The sequence below is a fragment of the Pyrenophora tritici-repentis genome, chromosome 10, assembly GCF_003171515.1.
Source record: "Pyrenophora tritici-repentis strain M4 chromosome 10, whole genome shotgun sequence".
Lineage (NCBI taxonomy): Eukaryota > Fungi > Ascomycota > Dothideomycetes > Pleosporales > Pleosporaceae > Pyrenophora > Pyrenophora tritici-repentis.
In genome coordinates this window covers 111,307-127,976 of record NC_089399.1, presented here as the reverse complement: position 1 = coordinate 127,976, position 16,670 = coordinate 111,307, and the positions used below count along the sequence as shown (strand labels likewise).

Sequence of the window (16,670 nt, the reverse complement as noted above, 5' to 3'; positions counted from 1 at the left end):
AGACATGCGAAGGTGTAAAATGGATAGGAACCTCTCTTACTTACACTGCCAGCATATCTACACCCTACTATCCACGATACATTGCTGGTCTGAAATTCTATTATTCTCATCTACCATACTTCTAACATGCGTCCCTCTCTCTCTATTGTTCTAGCCGTGATCGTCACGGTAGCAACTGCAGCTCCCCTACAACTACAGCCTCGAGACGATTGCCCACCTTGCGCACAAATAAGACCAGGAGGCCGAGGTCCAGAACTCATCGGGGGTGGTTGCTGTTAATGCTATCTCGGATCAACGAGTTTCTTAGCAACGGTAGAGCCAACTATCAATAAGAGGTATGTTTCTTTTAGATTTCCAGGATCTAGAAGATGGGATAATCTAACATTATGGTTTCCACTAGAGAAGATGGTTACGAGAAACTTCAAACTTTCGGAGACCGCCGCGATCGATACAAACAGAAAGGAAAAGGGGTTGCAGTCAGCGTTGGGAGTGGAGGTGCAGTGAAAGGTTGCGATGAAGCGAGACGGCTGGCAGTAGGGGAGTCAGAGGACGGCGTGTATAAACAAGCAAGCACATGTACATCTAACTTAGAAGACTTCCGTGGAGCGGAACGCCAGGCGTAACTTCTTCATAATACAATCGCATTTGCTCGCTATGCCTTTTCCAATCTCAATGTCTGTCTGCTTCATCTGGAGAATGGCACGTCGTTTCACCAGGTCCGCGAGACCTCAGCTTGAGACTAAGTGCTCTAGTATGGACTTGTGTGTAGACTCTATAACAGCTGTCTACATACACAAATTGTTCGGCACTGATAGGTAGGCGGGTTACTTGCAATTCTCGTCAAGATATTGGATGCAATTTTCCATTATAGAGACGGACTGCTTGGTTTTTTGGGCCCGCAAACATGCTGGAGCAGATCGCGCCTGTATTTCTGGAAGCCCCTCGAAAACACGACGCTGCCTGTCGGGGTGAGCGGTGGCGTGGGAGTTTGCACTACCCAGAGCGTATGTAAGTATCTCTGATCTAGGGCTGTAAGTGCGACAGACAAAAAGCCATCGCGTAGGTGTTTATGCATTGTTTCTGGACTTGGTCTACATTGGGCTAAATGTCACTCATACGATGGATGGAAATAGTATTTCGTTTTTCTTGCCTTTGCTTTGGCGTACGGCGTCTTTGCATCCTTCTTCTATCCAGAGACGCGGAAGTTGACGTTGGAAGAGGCGGGGGAGTTGATGGACACCGCGAAGGCTAGAATGAATGCCAGGAGGAAGTGAGTCTGCTGAATGTAGTTTAGAAATTCTATGATGTTTACATATATCAACTGTACCTTGGTTATCTTCATCTATGTACCATGACTTGATTCGTGCATCGAATCAATGCCACTATGTACTGCGTCTATTGCAGCTTGGACAGATATCAAATTGAGCATATAGGCTACCCTTTTGCTTCGAAGAGACGGTATTGATGCATTGATTTACGAGGCCTATTCTGCATCATCGAGAGACTGTTTGAACAAGTAAAGTCGGGTTGTAGCACATGGTCGTCATGTTGGAAATCGGGCGGCGGCGATACAGAATACGGAGAATTTCGGATGCTTGTCGGTGAAATGCAACCTGTCTGAGTGGCTAGCGCGTCTCGGGTCTTGGCGCAGGGTGCATGTGCCTACCAAAAGTTCGTCATCCCATTTGGGCCGCCCGCTGAAGCTCAACCCCATGCCGCCATGAGCTTCCGACCAATACTGCCACGGCCAATTGCAGTGCGGGAAGCGAATTCACTATGTCTGCAATGTTGGAGGAGGCTCGCCAAAGCGCCGCTACAATCGCGACAGACATTTTCGTCCATTTCGTCGCATAGAGAAGGCGCTGTAGCCTCTAGGGGACGCCCGTATACAGTCGGCAAAGATTATTTCCGGGCGAACCCGATATTGAAAGAGACATTTTGGACGTCGAGGCAAGAACTGCAGAGTTCGATTGTATCCATTCGGAGCGGGAATGGCCAGCTAGGAGCGAAAGAGCATGCCACGGCTACAGCAGATGAAGTGCTACCACACAGGCGGCGGAAGAAGGCAAAGGAGGATGCAGCAGCAGTAGAGAACACTGAAGCGGCATATCCTATTCCACACGATGCATCCTCCAAACTCGCACACATATCCTCGAGCCTACCGCAGCAGTCGCTCAAGCGCATATTGACTACATACCTTTCGCTATCGAAACCCCGCCTGTCCTTCCTCGTCGTCCTCACAGCCACGGCTGCGTACTCGCTATATCCCGTTCCTGGCCTGCTTGCGCCTGCAGCAACAGCCACGCCCTCCCTTTCGACCCTCACACTATTCTTCCTCACATCTGGTACGGCGCTATGCTCGGCCTCGGCGAATGCCTTCAACATGATCATGGAGCCTGCCCACGACGCCAAAATGAGCAGGACGCGTAACCGACCACTTGTGCGAAAGCTGATCAGCCCTCGAGGCGCCATCATCTTTGCCATCGCATGTGGACTTGTTGGAACAGGCGCCCTCTACTACGGCGTGAACCCCACCACTGCTTTTCTCGGCGCAGCGAACATCTTCCTCTATGCTGGCATCTACACGCCCATGAAGCGCATGCATGTACTGAACACCTGGGTCGGTGCGATAGTAGGAGGCATTCCACCATTGATGGGCTGGACGGCTGCGGCAAATCAATATGCGTACCACGGTACATGGGATGAGCTGCTGTTCGGCGAGGGCTCCGCTGGCGGATGGCTGTGCGCTGCGCTTCTCTACGCCTGGCAATTCCCCCACTTCAACGCGCTCAGCTGGGCTATACGCGACGAGTACAAGAACGCTGGCTATCGCATGTTAGCATGGGTGAACCCCGCCATGAACGGCCGCGTCGCATTACGATATTCGATACTAATGTTTCCTATCTGCATCGGACTATCCTACTGCGGCGTCACAGACTGGAGCTACGTAATCACGAGCAGTGCAGTCAATGGCTGGATGACGCTCAAAGCTTGGCAGTTCTGGAAGGCCGGGGGGCACAAGGGAACAGCGAGAGGTTTGTTCTGGGCCAGTATCTGGCACCTTCCCATTGTCATGGTTCTGGCCATGGCTCAAAAGAAGGGACTTGGAGAGCGCATCTACCGGAGTTTATTCGGATATGCCGACATTGATGAAGAAGACCTCTATTATGAGGTCGGTAAACTCGAGGAAGAAGAGCAGAAACACTTGGCCCTCGTCCAAGGTAGACGAGACACATAAGATCCACATGTTCTGAGCCCACATTGCGTGCCTGAATTATTGCGGCATTACCGACGATCGCTCGATCAACAGGTACATGTTTCTATGCCCCACTGTATCATGTATCATCACGTCCTACTTAGGCAGTTGGACTCGGGTGTAACGGATATAAGCTTCGTGGTCGATAGTAATTCATAGCGTCGTCCCGGGTTTCCCTTACTGCACCTTTACGCCAAGTCACAGTGTAACTGTCTCTACTTTTAATATCTCCGCATCGGTTGCGCGCCCAAGCGACATGTATGGAAGCTCTCGAGTAGGCGCCTCCGTCAATTTCCACGGATAGCAAGGCTGCAGCAATCTATCAGGTGCACAAAGACGGACCAAGGCAATATATCCCACGGGTCATGCGTTTCGACTACCGGCCAAGGCATAAAACACTGGGCCAATGACCTCGGCTAGCGCCACCAAGCTCATCTAAACATGAATATGTCTCTTGTCAATTAATTGTCATTAGCTCCATTGTTTCGAAAGCCATGCTCGGCAGCAGCCAACGCCTACCAAACGTTTACCCGCCGCAACGACGCCATGGATCGTGTGCGCAAGCCTCGCCGGAATGAAGTACCACACGCCCAAGTAATGGGTACTTTGTACTGCAATTTAGAACCCCCACCCTGGCGGACTTGTGTGACAGCTGCGACGACGCCATTCTAGGAAATTGTATATATAGAGGAGTCTCATAGCCTCGTTTTTATTCATCATCACAGTTCATCCAAGATCATCCAACAGCAAGATGAAGTACAGTCTCGCCGCCCTCCTCGCTGTCGCCAGCACGGCCAGCGCACACTACACGCTCCCCGAACTCACCGTCAAGGGTGTAAAGACCGGCCAATGGGCCTACGTCCGCAAGACATCAAACTACCAATCCAACGGTACGTCTACCTACTCGTCTACTCCCACACCCATCAAAAAACTAACATGCCCTCCCCAGGCCCCGTCACAGACGTAACATCAAACGCCATCCGCTGCTACGAGCTCTCCCCGGGCACCGGATCAAAAACCTACACCGTAAACGCCGGCGACACCGTCGGCTTCACAGCCGCAACCTCCATCTCGCACCCAGGAACCCTCCAATTCTACCTCGCCAAAGTGCCGTCTGGTAAAACCGCCGCCACTTGGGACGGCTCGGGTACCGAATGGTTCAAAATCTACAGCCAAGGCCCCTCCTTCTCCGGCGGCCAGCTCACGTGGCCATCAAACGGTAAAACAGAAGTCGACGTCACGTTGCCGAAATCGCTGCCCAGCGGCGAGTACTTGCTCCGCGGTGAACACATCGCGCTGCATTCTGCGGGTTCCGCCGGCGGCGCGCAGTTTTACCTTAGTTGTGCGCAGTTGAAGGTTGAGAATGGCGGGAACGGTAGTCCCGGGCCGAAGGTGGCTTTTCCGGGCGCGTATAAGGCGACGGATCCGGGCATTATGATTAACATTTACTACCCGGTTCCTACTAGTTATACGGCGCCTGGGCCGGCGGTTTGGAGTGGGTAGATGGGGGTAGTTGATGGGATGGGTAGGGTTTGCGGGATAAGGTGGTTGGGGATTGGCTTCTTCTGTGTATATATCTTTTATGGAATGAATGAGGTTTATGATTAATTGTTTGACTTTGATAGAGCATGCATATGTTGTGCATTTGTGTCATCGTCGTAAATACGTTACTCTTCCTACTCCCAGTCCTACTCGGCATATCCCGTATCTATACAAAGACTACATATAGCTTACCTTATCCGTCCTAGCTTACCCGTCCACACACACACACACAACCCTCTCTCAAACTACACCAACATCCTTTCCAATCTAAACAACTCTAGGAAACAAAACAGATAATAAGTTCTTGTTATATTCAGTCACTAAGCGTTGAAGATCAACACGGCCATCGCGACTCCAACCTCGCTACCATCACACATCTATATAAACACAAATCCTACAATTCTATTGCTAACACACATACATATTTGAAATAACAAGCCCTCCTCATTGCAAATGAACGCACGTAGTTTCGCCGAATCCTCCTGTGATGCTAGGTAGCATTCATAGCCCTTTTAAAATTGGTCTATAGAACAACACCAACGGTAGAGTGTAGTACATTTCACACAGGCAAACGCTGGTATAGTATACTAGCACGTACGTCACGTAAGGATTTCGGGGATATTTTCCCATGGTCAGTAACGTTCGATGGAAAAGGGTTGTGTTGCGTATCTGTGTGTTTATAGGTGTTCATGTTGGTAGGCCTTGTACGATCGTACGGGTGAATAGCAACAACGAGGTTCTTCTGATGACTGGTATTGGTATTTGTTTTGATTGTCTACGAACATAGCTGCTACGAAGGTACACCTAAGCTCTGCGCAAGGTGGGCCGAAGTCGGGCCGAAGTGTCAAGCAGCCGACGCCTCTACCGATACTCACGATCCGACAGTTCACAATGTAGTCACATTTGGATTCTTGTGTAGATGTGGTAGACGGCCATGGCCTTTGCGATGGTGTCTTGAGTGGCATATTTCGACGGGATAAATGTTTATTTGTGTTTTTTTCCTACTTGCCAATCGTGGTTTCCTCCCGCTTGTGTATCCACCAAGGCTTTAACCCATCCTACCCTACCCCACTCGTCAGCAAACAACTCCCCACACTAACTTCCCAGCCTCCCTTACTCCCTATCATCCTCCTCCTTCTCCTACTTAAACTATCCAACACTCCAAAGCAATTCGGTTCGGTTCAGTTTATTCCAACTACAGATTGCAACGCACCCCAAACAGCGGCCCCCTATCACAGCAGACAAAATCCTTGGGGTTTAAGCTGGGGATTCCATTGTTGCAGCAAGAGTTGCAGCCTGCTAGGGCGGGGATTGGGGCTGGATTGGGCATAGTCTATTCAGTCTCTCAACTCGATAGCGACCGCCTCTCGAGATACATATCCACCCTCTCTCCTACCACCCCTTTCTATCCATCTCTCCTACCACCATCCCTCTTACCCCTCCTCCTCTACTCAACTACCCATTACATCGGGCGTCCTGGAGGACTATATTGAAAGCCTCTATCACACGGCTGCCCTAGCTTGTCTGGGTCAGCGCAGGTAATCGGGCCTCCGCCATCACTTCCATGGCAGAGTTTGCAGGTCTGCGGTTCGGGCGCTGCGACTGGATTGGGGACGGCGGCGCCGAAGGTGGCGAGGAGGAAGCGCGTTTCTGTGCTGGACTGGAGTTGTGTGTGTGTGTGTGTATATATATAAAGGCGTTGAGTTGACAGATATGTGTAGATGTGTGTAGTTAGATGTGTGTAGTTAGATGTGTGTAGTTAACGCGTGGTACAAAGCGCGGGCGGGCAGACCCTTTTATGTCTAACGGCGTAAGCAAAGGGATCGTCGTTACTGTCTCGCTTCCTCTGATACAGCACTCGTTGGAATAGGCCTTTTTTTCGGGTGAGTTACCTTTGTGACGTTTTGCTTACGTGGATGCCGAGACGATGTTGTTATCGGCATTTTTAAACCGGCGATGACTCTCTGGTTCTCACCGTGTACTTGACTGGGTGTGAGAAGTGTTGGCTCGGGATGGCGCGGATGCTGTGGAGGTGTACGGTGGGTGTGAGGGTTTTCGGTGGTGTGGTTGGGGAAGGGGGTGTCGTATGATGTTTGTATAGGTCGTATCGTTGGTGTTGGGTAGATCTCTTGTCTTGTCTAGGTGTATGTTTTTAAGTGTGTCGTGCGATGTTACACCTTAACTTGGCTATCGCAACAGTTAGTTATCTTTAAAGGCGTTATTCTTTAACCTTCTCAGAGTCGCTATGTACACTACTAAGTATATCCCTCCGCCCTCCTCCCGTCCCGGGTGCTCGGTGATCGACGGCGTACCGAGAGAGAGTAAGCTGCATTGACGTTTGTTCTAAAACTGTTCGGCACAAAGAACCGGATCGTCAGGAATTGCCTACCAGTGATGATCGACCAGCCGATGGAGAACAAGTGCGGGTGATTGACTGTGTCGAGGGTTTCGTCTAGGTTGTTAGTTCTTGGCAACAGTGAACGTCCAGGGGAAAATGCAATCTTGTGTCATCCTCGCCTGTTGTGAACAGACACTATGTGTATATTTGTGAGTTGCGTTGATTTGTTTTATTCTTCTTTTGTTGCTATATTTCTTTACATCTTGAAACGTTTCCATTCTTTGGGGTAGATTCGTGATATCAGTTCTTCCATTCTTACAATCGTCATCGTCGTCATCATTGTCGTTCCATCCACATTCACTGCTTTGAGCTAGAGCCAGCATGGGACCCGCCATGCTTCCTCCGACTCGAACTCTTCTTCTCCTTCTTTTCTTTGCTCTCCTTTTCTGGCTTCTCCGCCTTCTCCGCCTTCTCATGTCTCTCAGGCTTGTAGTCTTCGGCAACTTCCCGTACAACCTCGCTCTTGCCATCGATCCTTCGCACAACCCTGACGATATCGTCGGCGCGCTCAATTGCCACTTCATGGCCTACACCATCTAGCACCTTGACGCGTACGTTGTCTTCACCCAGAACCGTGCGCGCGTCCTCTGTAACCTCGTCGGCAACAACAATGGGATCGGTTTCGCCGAGAACGAGCCAGACTTCTTTTAGCGGACCGGCATGCGCCTCGATATTTTCGCGAATGACAGCCCAGCGATCGTGTTGGTTGTAAATGGGGGCGTTGCGGACGGTGGATATGAATGCCGGGACGAAACCCTTGTGGTGCTTGATCTGCCAATCTACAACAGAAGACACGGTACTGTATGGGTTTCCGGGCAAAAGCATTTGGTTGCTCGACACGTATGTTGCGTTGCCTTCGCTTGCAGTTGTAGTCGTTGTCTCGGCGTGTTCGACAGCCTCGGGGTCGTTTTCTACCACCTTGGCGCCCGTCCAGAGTCTGCTTGCTACCAGGCTACGGACCATCCATTCGGGCATCCAGGAGCTGTTGTAGAGCATTTTGCTCGATATGGAGACATGTGATTTGCGAATGATGCCTCCCGGGGCGACGAGCACGAGTCCCTTGACTAGGTTGGGGAAGTAGGAAGTAAAGTCAGCGGCGATGACGCCGCCAAATGAGTAGCCGACAATGGTGAAGTTTAACCAGTGAATGGGCGAGGACTGCAGAGCAAGTAGTACCTGTGTGGTGTAAAGGGTGGAGTCATACTTGGTCGTGTCTGGGGAAGGTGCATCCGAGTAGCCGCGGCCAAAAAGATCTGTCAATAGTGGTTAGCGTTTGCTTTTTGTAAAGTTTAATCAACCTGGCGTTTCGAGCATGCAGCATGGACTTTTTGCTGATCCCACGTGGGGGGAGCAGCTGTCGTGCACGTGGCCCACCGTTAGGTAGGGCTGGCGGGCCCCTTGCCGAAAAGAGTAAGGCAGAAGGGGAATGGACGATCCATCGTTCCAACTTTAACGTGGGGTTGAATCGACAGATCTGACATATCGCAAGGCAATTTCTCCTCTTAATTTGGACATGGAAGTTTTCCAAGACATTGGTCAAGACGGCGGAAATGACGAGGTAAAATTGCAAGAGGCAAACTAGTGACGGGTGACAACAAGAAAGGGACCCACCAAATAGCATGACACGTCGACCCCTCCCAACCAATTTGTGCGCAAGATCTGTCAGCGCGATGCTCGGCGTAGAGATGCCATGGATTAGAAGGACTTTTTCTCCATCTCTTGGGCCGAATTCATAGACGCGAATGGAACCAAACGGAGTGTTGACATCGCGGGCTCCTGGTAACGCGGCTGGATGATACGGTAGCTCGGCAGCATCCTCATCAGAAAGCTCGGGGAGTAATGAGTCCCTCGGGGAGCGGATCGGCGGGCGTTTGGCAGACTTTGATGAGGCTGTCAATGCCCAGAGGAGAGATAGGCCGCCGACCGAGGCGGCGCCAATGATGGCATAACGCTGGGCCTGGGGAAGACGCTCGAAACGCGACAATTGGGTTGCGGAGAGGGTTGAAATCTTCTGAATGGCAGCCTCTGCGGCTTTGGGCTGCGGCTTCTCGCCGGCAAATAGGGAAAACATTGCGATACAGGAATAGATGTAGAGAGTCGGGCCTTGCAGCGGTGACAAAATGAAATGATCGCCATGGCGCTAACTGGGCCGTCGTGGCGCGCGATACGACTGCGCCACAACTTCTGGGGCCAGGATTGAAGGGGGGGGGGCCAAGGCCTCCGAGGTGGCATCTTTTTGTAGAGTTTCAGATGGGAGGCCTTACAAGGCTGTCCTGACATGTGCTAGAGCTGCGGCTGCAGACTCAACTGTCATGGCGACATGAAAGCTCCGACAAAAGACGGTGATTCGGACAAAGGCGCTGATCTTGAGGCGGCTAGCGGCAAGCCAAGGTTTGGGAGCGCGTCAGCTCTTTGGCTCCCTGTGGCTGTGTGGGCGCATAGTAGTCCGGAAGAGCCCTAGATAGCTTTCCAAAAGGTATCCTGGGCCCTGTTACCCCCGGACACTTACGACTCCCTTTTGGTGTCGACTGACCACTGCCCACTGTCTTTTGTGTTGTCGCCGGTCCTTTACTTCACTCTTTTTCCGTTTCCATCTCTGTTGCTCTTTGTTTCGGTCGCTGCGGAGTCTCATATGTCCGCTTCTGACGTCGGCAGACTCCCGAAGACATACCGTACGAGCACGTTGACGGCGCTGTCATCCCCGCCCGTGCTGACAGGCCGCGATAAAAAAGACGCCATCTACCTTACCCTGCGTTGGCGCAGGTGAAGAGTCTCTACCACACGGCGCTGGGCCCTTTGAGCTCACCATCACCATGGACGAGTGGACATCGAAGCAGCTCCCTGAGCGTCTGCCCTTCTCCAAGAAGCGACTTCCCAAGAGCGTCATTTTCTCGTGCGTCATGTTGCTCAAATACCACATAAGCTGAGGCTAACCGCAACAGATACATTGGCGACTATCTCATCATCTTGTAAGCCCGCCCCCGGTGCACACGCGACCACCTTCGCACCTCCAAATCGGCTAACAACAGCCACAGCGCATTGTTGATCATATTCACCATCGTGGATAAGATTCCCCCTTTCCACCAGCACTTTGCCCTCGAAAACTACACGCTCCACTACCCCTTCGCTACAAAGGAACGCGTGCCCGTCTTTTGGCTATGCGTTTACGTTATCCTCGCGCCCGCCGTCATCATCGGCATCTACACAATGGTCATTGATGGTCTCTTCTCACATCAGACGGCAATGCCGGCCGGAAGAGCCGGCATCAAGCGCCTCTCTGGACGGTACCGGTTCAAGGACCGCCTATGGGAGTTAAATTGCGGCATTCTAGGCCTGGGTCTGAGCATCGGCGCCGCCTATACCATCACGGGCGCATTGAAGAATGCCATCGGAAAGCCACGACCGGATCTTATAAGCCGGTAAGCAATACCCTGGGCCGGCGCAGGCCATATACTGATCGACTACAGGTGCATGATAGACGAGACGAAGATCAATACCGCAAAATACGCCCTTCAAACCATCGACATTTGCACCCAGACCAACAATTACATTCTCCAGGATGGCTTCAAGAGTTTTCCGTCAGGACACAGCAGTGGTATGTGATATAGTCGTCGCACCTGGCAACATTCCTAACACTTTCTAGTTTCATTCGCTGGTCTCTTCTACCTCTCCATCTACCTCGCCGGCAAGCTACACGTTATGGACGCAAAGGGTGAGGTCTGGAGGACATTGATTGTCCTGGTTCCTGCACTAGGCGCTGCTCTCATCACCGGCACCCGTATCATGGATGCCCGTCATCACCCATTCGACGTCATCTCAGGCGCTCTCATTGGAATACTAGTTTCCTGGGCTTCCTACCGACAGTACTTCCCTCCTGTTACCGAGACCTGGCGCAAGGGACGTGCGTACCCGATTCGAGCCTGGGGCAAGGCATCTCGAGCTCCTCCGTCTGGCGCAATGGACGACGACGCACAACCGCTACAACAAATGAACAAGCCGATAGATGAGGAACGCGGAGAAGCATCTGGCTACTCTTCTACGACCGTGGTGCCTGATAACATCGATACTACAGGCAATGTGTTCCGTCAGCAAATCCACAACTCGCAACGAAGACGTCAAGACCGTCAAGACTCAGAGTCCCAATACGGCGTAGATCGAAGTGATACCAACGCGTCGAGCAACTACCGAACTGGGACCATGGGATCTACCATGACTGCAAAGGTCAACAAGTACCAAACTCAGTTGCCTGCCACGAACCCTTTTGCCGCTGATGTTGCACGCCAACGCCAAATGGATACCTACGACTACTCATCTTCTGAAGACGAGAACCATTATGAGCTTCAACCACGTGGTGCTGGTGCTGGTGCTTACAACCCAGTATCTGGCAGACTTACCGATACTGGCTATCATCCTCCAACTGGCATTTCGCCTGCTCCTACACCGCCCCCTCCGATGACCAGTATCCTAGCGAATCAACACACCATGATGTCACCGACGGGAGATTTGGCTGATAGAAGAGACATTGGACCACCACCTCCACTTCATGCTCCAGGTACCACGCCTCAGCAAATATAAAGCATTGTTCAAATTTTAGCTGCTAGCGGCTCCTTGGTGGTAGTCTGGACTGCTGTTCTATATCCATATTTACTTTTCTTCATTACAACGTTTGAACATGCAAATAAGGCGTAATGGGGAATAATCTTTAAATTAGTCGGCTTCGATACGTACGTGCCCATTTGGAGCAGGAGTGTGGAGTTTGGACGGAACTAGGTTGGGATTAGTGTTTTCACGGGGCAAATACATGGTGTGTAGCACTGATAGCAAGTTAACTTGAAATGACGAATCCTCAAGCGCGTATTATTGTTTTAATCCTTCAATGTTGTTTCGCACGAACCTGAGATTAAGAAATTCTCTTACTTACCTGGGTGATTGGCAGACGTGTGAATTTGTAATTAAAGGTGCAACTAGAGTACATAGGTACTGCCTCGGTAGTCTAATAAACTTTCGCTAAGTTACTTCTACCTAGGTAAGCTGTTTGCGATTTAACTTGAAAACGCCAGGTTGCACACATAGGCCCAAGGAAGCGATATACTAACTCACATGCTATATCCACGTACTCTCAGACACGCTGGTTAGAAGGACATGCTGACTTATCACCACGACAGGATGCACACCGAGCGATACGGCTTACAATGTCAATCTCTAACGTCTAGACCAACATCTTAATATACAACCCGAGCCTTCACCACCTCACATCATCGATTCCACGACATTACACTCCCACCCCCATGTACAGGTGCCTGACTGGCCTTTCTACTACCTCAACAAGCACAGTAAGAACCCCCTCCTCGTAAGAAAGCCCCCTGAAGAAAACTTTACTCCTTGAGTTTCTTTCTAGGCAGGGGGGTACACGGGGTAATGCTAACTAGCAAGATGCGTACGGTAAACGAGATCTGGATATCTAAGTATGTACATGTAAATGTACAAATTAGGACGTTATTGATATATGGGAATTTCATGAAGCACTAAGTAAGGACCTGTATATAAAAGGGTGTGTGCATTAAGCTTCTGTGTCCACGAAGCGCCGGTATATATATTACGCAATACGAGATTATCAATTATGATGTTGCGCCTATGCATGGGATCTTGCGCTCCAAGGATATTGGTAAACGGAGCGTCGGCACAGCATGCTTCGGCTGTCTTTCGTCGCAGACTCCAGCCTACAGGATCGTAAGCCTCCCTCACGCGTCCAATCCAACGCAAAAGCACCATTGTCGCTGTCACAGGAGCCCCAACCGCCGTGTCAGTCCTCCCTTGAGTGGCTACGAATGCTCAACGTGGAGACGCACCTCATCTTTTCCAAGTGGGGTGCCGTGTTGCAACAGTCGAATACGCAAATCGACTTGCCTGACAACACGCGAATCCCTAGCCGATTTCACATACTAACCTCAAGACGTATCCGCCCGCCTCTCTGTTCTCTATTTCCTTCCTCAAACACACGGCATGATCGTCGTGCCCCGCTCCATGAAAACACTCGCATCGGCTACGACAGCGATTTGAACACGCGTGCGGCGGGCGTCATCTTGAAGGAGAGGAGAAGGACTGTGTTAGTAGTGAGGGAGACGTCGCTTAGTACCTTTCTTCTTGATGATATGCTCGAGATGACGAGGGCTGGGACGGTTGTGTTTTCCTCCCGTTACGACGTTTTATACGTGGTTGAGCAGCGTGCAAGATATGGTGAGGCAGAGTGTGATGGGGTTGGTGAGTGAGGGGTATGTCGATGGTGATGGGGAGGTGAAGACACGTAGTTATAGTGCACAGTAGGGCATTATCTAAGAAGAGATACTGTAGTCAGTAGAGAGGCATTAAAGAGGGTTTGGCCAACACTAAAAGCATAGATCAAGGGAGTTTTATACGAGTGTATAGAAAGTCCAGACGAAGTCGAAAGAAAAATGCCACCTCCTTCCTAAATAGGCATTTTCTCCAAACCATCGATTATGGTTGGTCTAATTTCGACTGTTAAAGGCGTGATCATGCTCGTTAACTTGAATTATTTCAACCTTCCCGATTAGGCAAGTATGCAAAGTGTGGATTATAGTAACTGTAGTTGCAAATAATTGCTTCGTCTGATCTCAACATAACTTGATTATTAATACTAGACGGCTTCTACGCCAAGCCTTGCGTCAGCGGAACCAAAATACCTGGACCCTTAATTTTCATTCCGCATCCGAAAAGGTGTCCCTTCACCATCACCCCAACCACACCACCAACCATCTATCCACCACAACCACCCATCATGGAGACCCTAACAAACACGCTCCAACCGCTCCTCCAACCCATAACCCGAGCCCTCCCCTCCCCTATCGCAGACATCGGCATCTCCCTCCTCGGCGCACCCTGCTACCAAACCCTCATCTACAACGTCGACCTCACGGCCACGGAATGTGTCAAACTAGGCATCTCCAAGGGCCTGGGCATCGGCATCATCGGCGCCTCCTCAATCGTCAAAATCCCGCAACTACTCAAGCTGCTGAACTCGCAGTCAGCCGATGGACTATCCTTTCTGTCGTACCTGCTCGAGTCGAGCTCGTATCTCATTTCGCTGGCGTACAATGTGCGCCACGGGTTCCCGTTTAGCACGTATGGCGAGACGGGACTTATTCTAGTTCAGAATATTGCGATTGCCAGTTTGGTGTTGAAATACGGCGGACACGGGGTTGGCGGCGTGGCGGCGTGGATTGGGGGGTTGGCGGTTGCGGGTGCGGCGTTGTTTGGTGAGGAGTGGGTGGACATGGAAAAGTTGGGCTTGTTGCAGGCGGCGGCTGGTGTGCTGGGTGTTGCGAGTAAGGTGCCGCAGATTTTGACGGTGTGGAGTGAGGGCGGGACGGGCCAGTTGAGCGCCTTTGCTGTGAGTTTTTGAATTGAATCCTATAGTGCGTGTTTGTGGTGGTTGCTAATATGGAAGGGCAGGTCATCAACTACCTCCTTGGTTCGCTGTCGCGCATCTTTACCACAATCCAGGAAGTCGACGATCCGCTGATTTTGTACGGCTTCTGCGCTGGTTTTGCTCTCAACGTCATCCTGTTCCTGCAAGTCGTATACTACTGGAACGCACCGGCGTCCAAGAAGACCGAATCGAAGAAGCTGGAGAAGCCGATTGCGGCGGACAAAAAGGACATGGCGCGTGCTGTTTCGAGCGGAGCTACGCCTTCGTATGCGAATGCGGCTGGCAAGAGTCCCAGCACTAGACGCAGGGGATAATTTTGTCCTCTTAGGCATCATTTCGTGGCCGATTTAGGTCAATTCGATTTAATTGCACTGTTTTTCTCCATCGCTTCGATATCATTGACTGTGAGCGTGAAGAACATGTCAAGTGTAGTGACGTTGTACATGATGCATTTACTACTGCCATTATCACCCCCACATGGTCCGTTTCTAACTTAACAAAACATGCGTCTACGACACGTGCAAAATGGTACAAGCATGGCTACCAAACGATTCGTTCCGATCAAACAACACCCGCGTGTAAAGACCCCAAAGCTACACAATAGATTCATCAACAACCATAACTCCCATCCCACATGCGATTTAGTAGACACCCTGTAACAATCATTAGCATCGCTCACTCCAAACTTGACAATGGAGAGAAAAAACTTACCGGAATAAAAAGATAAGGCACCTGCTTCTCATACTCGACCCACGCCTCCCCATACTTCTCCCTACACTTTTCAATATCCCTCAAAGCACGATGCACAATCATGCCACCGAAGAAAACCGAGTAAAACCACGGAAACGGGCTTTCAAACCCGGTAATCAAGCCCCAGCTAATCGCAAAGAAGAAATCACACGTATAATGGATCTTGCGTGCTTTACCGTACCATCCATCTGCCAGAATCTTGTTGCCGTGTTTCGTGCTAATAGTCTTTGGGTTCTCGATGCGTCCGTACTTGAAGTAAGGGAACGTAGTGCGTTCCTCAACGACGCCGCGTTCCTCCTGCCTGAACTGGTTCTTCTGGCTATTGGTCGTGTCCCAGATGTAGTAAGCGTACACGTAGGCGAGGGTAAGCGCGGCGGTGAACCAAGTCGGCAGACCGTATTCAGACGGGTGGTGGTTGGCGATATACAGCGTGCAATGGCAGTATGACAGCGGGACACCGGCCATATTCCAGAATATCAGCATGAAGCCTAGTTTCTCGTAGTACATATCCCACGTCGTGATGATGAGGTGTTCGCCTTTTGCGCACGCGTTGGCGTAAAGGTAGTGCGCGAAGAGGAGGAAGATGGCCTCGAGCGAGACGGAACCGTATTGGTCGTATTGCTTCAGACAGGTTCCGAGCGAGAGGAAGAAGAGGATGAACCACGGGATGCGTACTTCGAGGAACATTTTAAAGTCGAGCAGGCCGAAGAGACGGGGGTTTAGCTCTGCGCCGAGGAAGAAGTCGACGAGGAGGTTGTCCGTCATGCGGAGGGAGGCGTTGCGCATGCGGGCCGAGACGTATGCGATGATTGAGCAGAGGAAGCCCGAGAGTATGGCTACGCTCATGATGTGGCCGAATTCGTCGATGAGCGTGTCGAGTTTGAATGTGTCTGTGAAATGCAGGGTGAGCATTATGATGACGCTGGAGTAAAAGGACCACATGGCTGAGCAGTAGTAGTCTAGTTGTCTGCCGCCGAGGTGAGGAAGTGCTTTGCCCTTGCGGTATACACCGGGCATGAGCATGTAGAAAGCCATCTGCATGAGTCCGAAGAACCAGTAGATTTGCCACGCCTTGTTGTTGGGGTACGCTTCCGTTTTCACCAGGTACCATATGTGACCGAAGAAGTCGGCGTAGCTCTGACCCTCGACGCGTGTGGGAAACTTTCCGTTGTAGAAGGTTGCTCCGATCCACATGTAGTACATGAGGGCGGGAAAGCATATCACCATGGCGCCCATGCCGAGGGCGCCTCCAAACTCATTCAGGCCTGAGGCGTCCT

General features: G+C 51.1%; 7 protein-coding genes across 7 annotated transcripts; 5 read left to right on the top strand and 2 right to left on the bottom strand.

Moving 5' to 3' along the window:
- Positions 1-126: 126 nt before the first annotated feature.
- On the top strand, positions 127-279 carry PtrM4_038670 (uncharacterized protein; the record flags this gene model as incomplete). Its single annotated transcript, XM_066104292.1, has 1 exon — positions 127-279. The coding sequence occupies one exon, from the start codon at positions 127-129 to the stop codon at positions 277-279; it is 153 nt and encodes a 50-aa protein (XP_065958856.1).
- A 1,441-nt stretch (positions 280-1,720) lies between these two features.
- On the top strand, positions 1,721-3,238 carry PtrM4_038660 (UbiA domain containing protein; the record flags this gene model as incomplete). The annotated part of the gene is made up of 1 exon (XM_001937781.2): positions 1,721-3,238. One exon carries the CDS (start codon positions 1,721-1,723, stop codon positions 3,236-3,238), a length of 1,518 nt encoding a protein of 505 aa, XP_001937816.1.
- A 769-nt stretch (positions 3,239-4,007) lies between these two features.
- PtrM4_038650 (Glyco-hydro-61 multi-domain protein) lies at positions 4,008-4,759 on the top strand (the record flags this gene model as incomplete). The annotated part of the gene is made up of 2 exons (XM_001937782.1): positions 4,008-4,146; positions 4,206-4,759. 2 exons carry the CDS (start codon positions 4,008-4,010, stop codon positions 4,757-4,759), a joined length of 693 nt encoding a protein of 230 aa, XP_001937817.1.
- Positions 4,760-7,493: 2,734 nt separating this feature from the next.
- On the bottom strand, positions 7,494-9,267 carry PtrM4_038640 (MhpC, hydrolase or acyltransferase (alpha-beta hydrolase superfamily); the record flags this gene model as incomplete). Its single annotated transcript, XM_001937783.2, has 2 exons — positions 7,494-8,449; positions 8,808-9,267. The coding sequence occupies 2 exons, from the start codon at positions 9,265-9,267 to the stop codon at positions 7,494-7,496; spliced, it is 1,416 nt and encodes a 471-aa protein (XP_001937818.1).
- Positions 9,268-10,009: 742 nt separating this feature from the next.
- PtrM4_038630 (PgpB, Membrane-associated phospholipid phosphatase) lies at positions 10,010-11,771 on the top strand (the record flags this gene model as incomplete). Its single annotated transcript, XM_001937784.2, has 5 exons — positions 10,010-10,089; positions 10,139-10,165; positions 10,232-10,615; positions 10,664-10,791; positions 10,840-11,771. The coding sequence occupies 5 exons, from the start codon at positions 10,010-10,012 to the stop codon at positions 11,769-11,771; spliced, it is 1,551 nt and encodes a 516-aa protein (XP_001937819.1).
- A 2,221-nt stretch (positions 11,772-13,992) lies between these two features.
- Positions 13,993-14,957, top strand: PtrM4_038620 (mannose-P-dolichol utilization defect 1 protein; the record flags this gene model as incomplete). The annotated part of the gene is made up of 3 exons (XM_066104291.1): positions 13,993-14,604; positions 14,667-14,908; positions 14,951-14,957. 3 exons carry the CDS (start codon positions 13,993-13,995, stop codon positions 14,955-14,957), a joined length of 861 nt encoding a protein of 286 aa, XP_065958855.1.
- Positions 14,958-15,284: 327 nt separating this feature from the next.
- PtrM4_038610 (delta(24(24(1)-sterol reductase)-reductase) sterol reductase) lies at positions 15,285-16,629 on the bottom strand (the record flags this gene model as incomplete). The annotated part of the gene is made up of 2 exons (XM_001937786.2): positions 15,285-15,296; positions 15,355-16,629. The coding sequence occupies 2 exons, from the start codon at positions 16,627-16,629 to the stop codon at positions 15,285-15,287; spliced, it is 1,287 nt and encodes a 428-aa protein (XP_001937821.2).
- Positions 16,630-16,670: the final 41 nt, after the last annotated feature.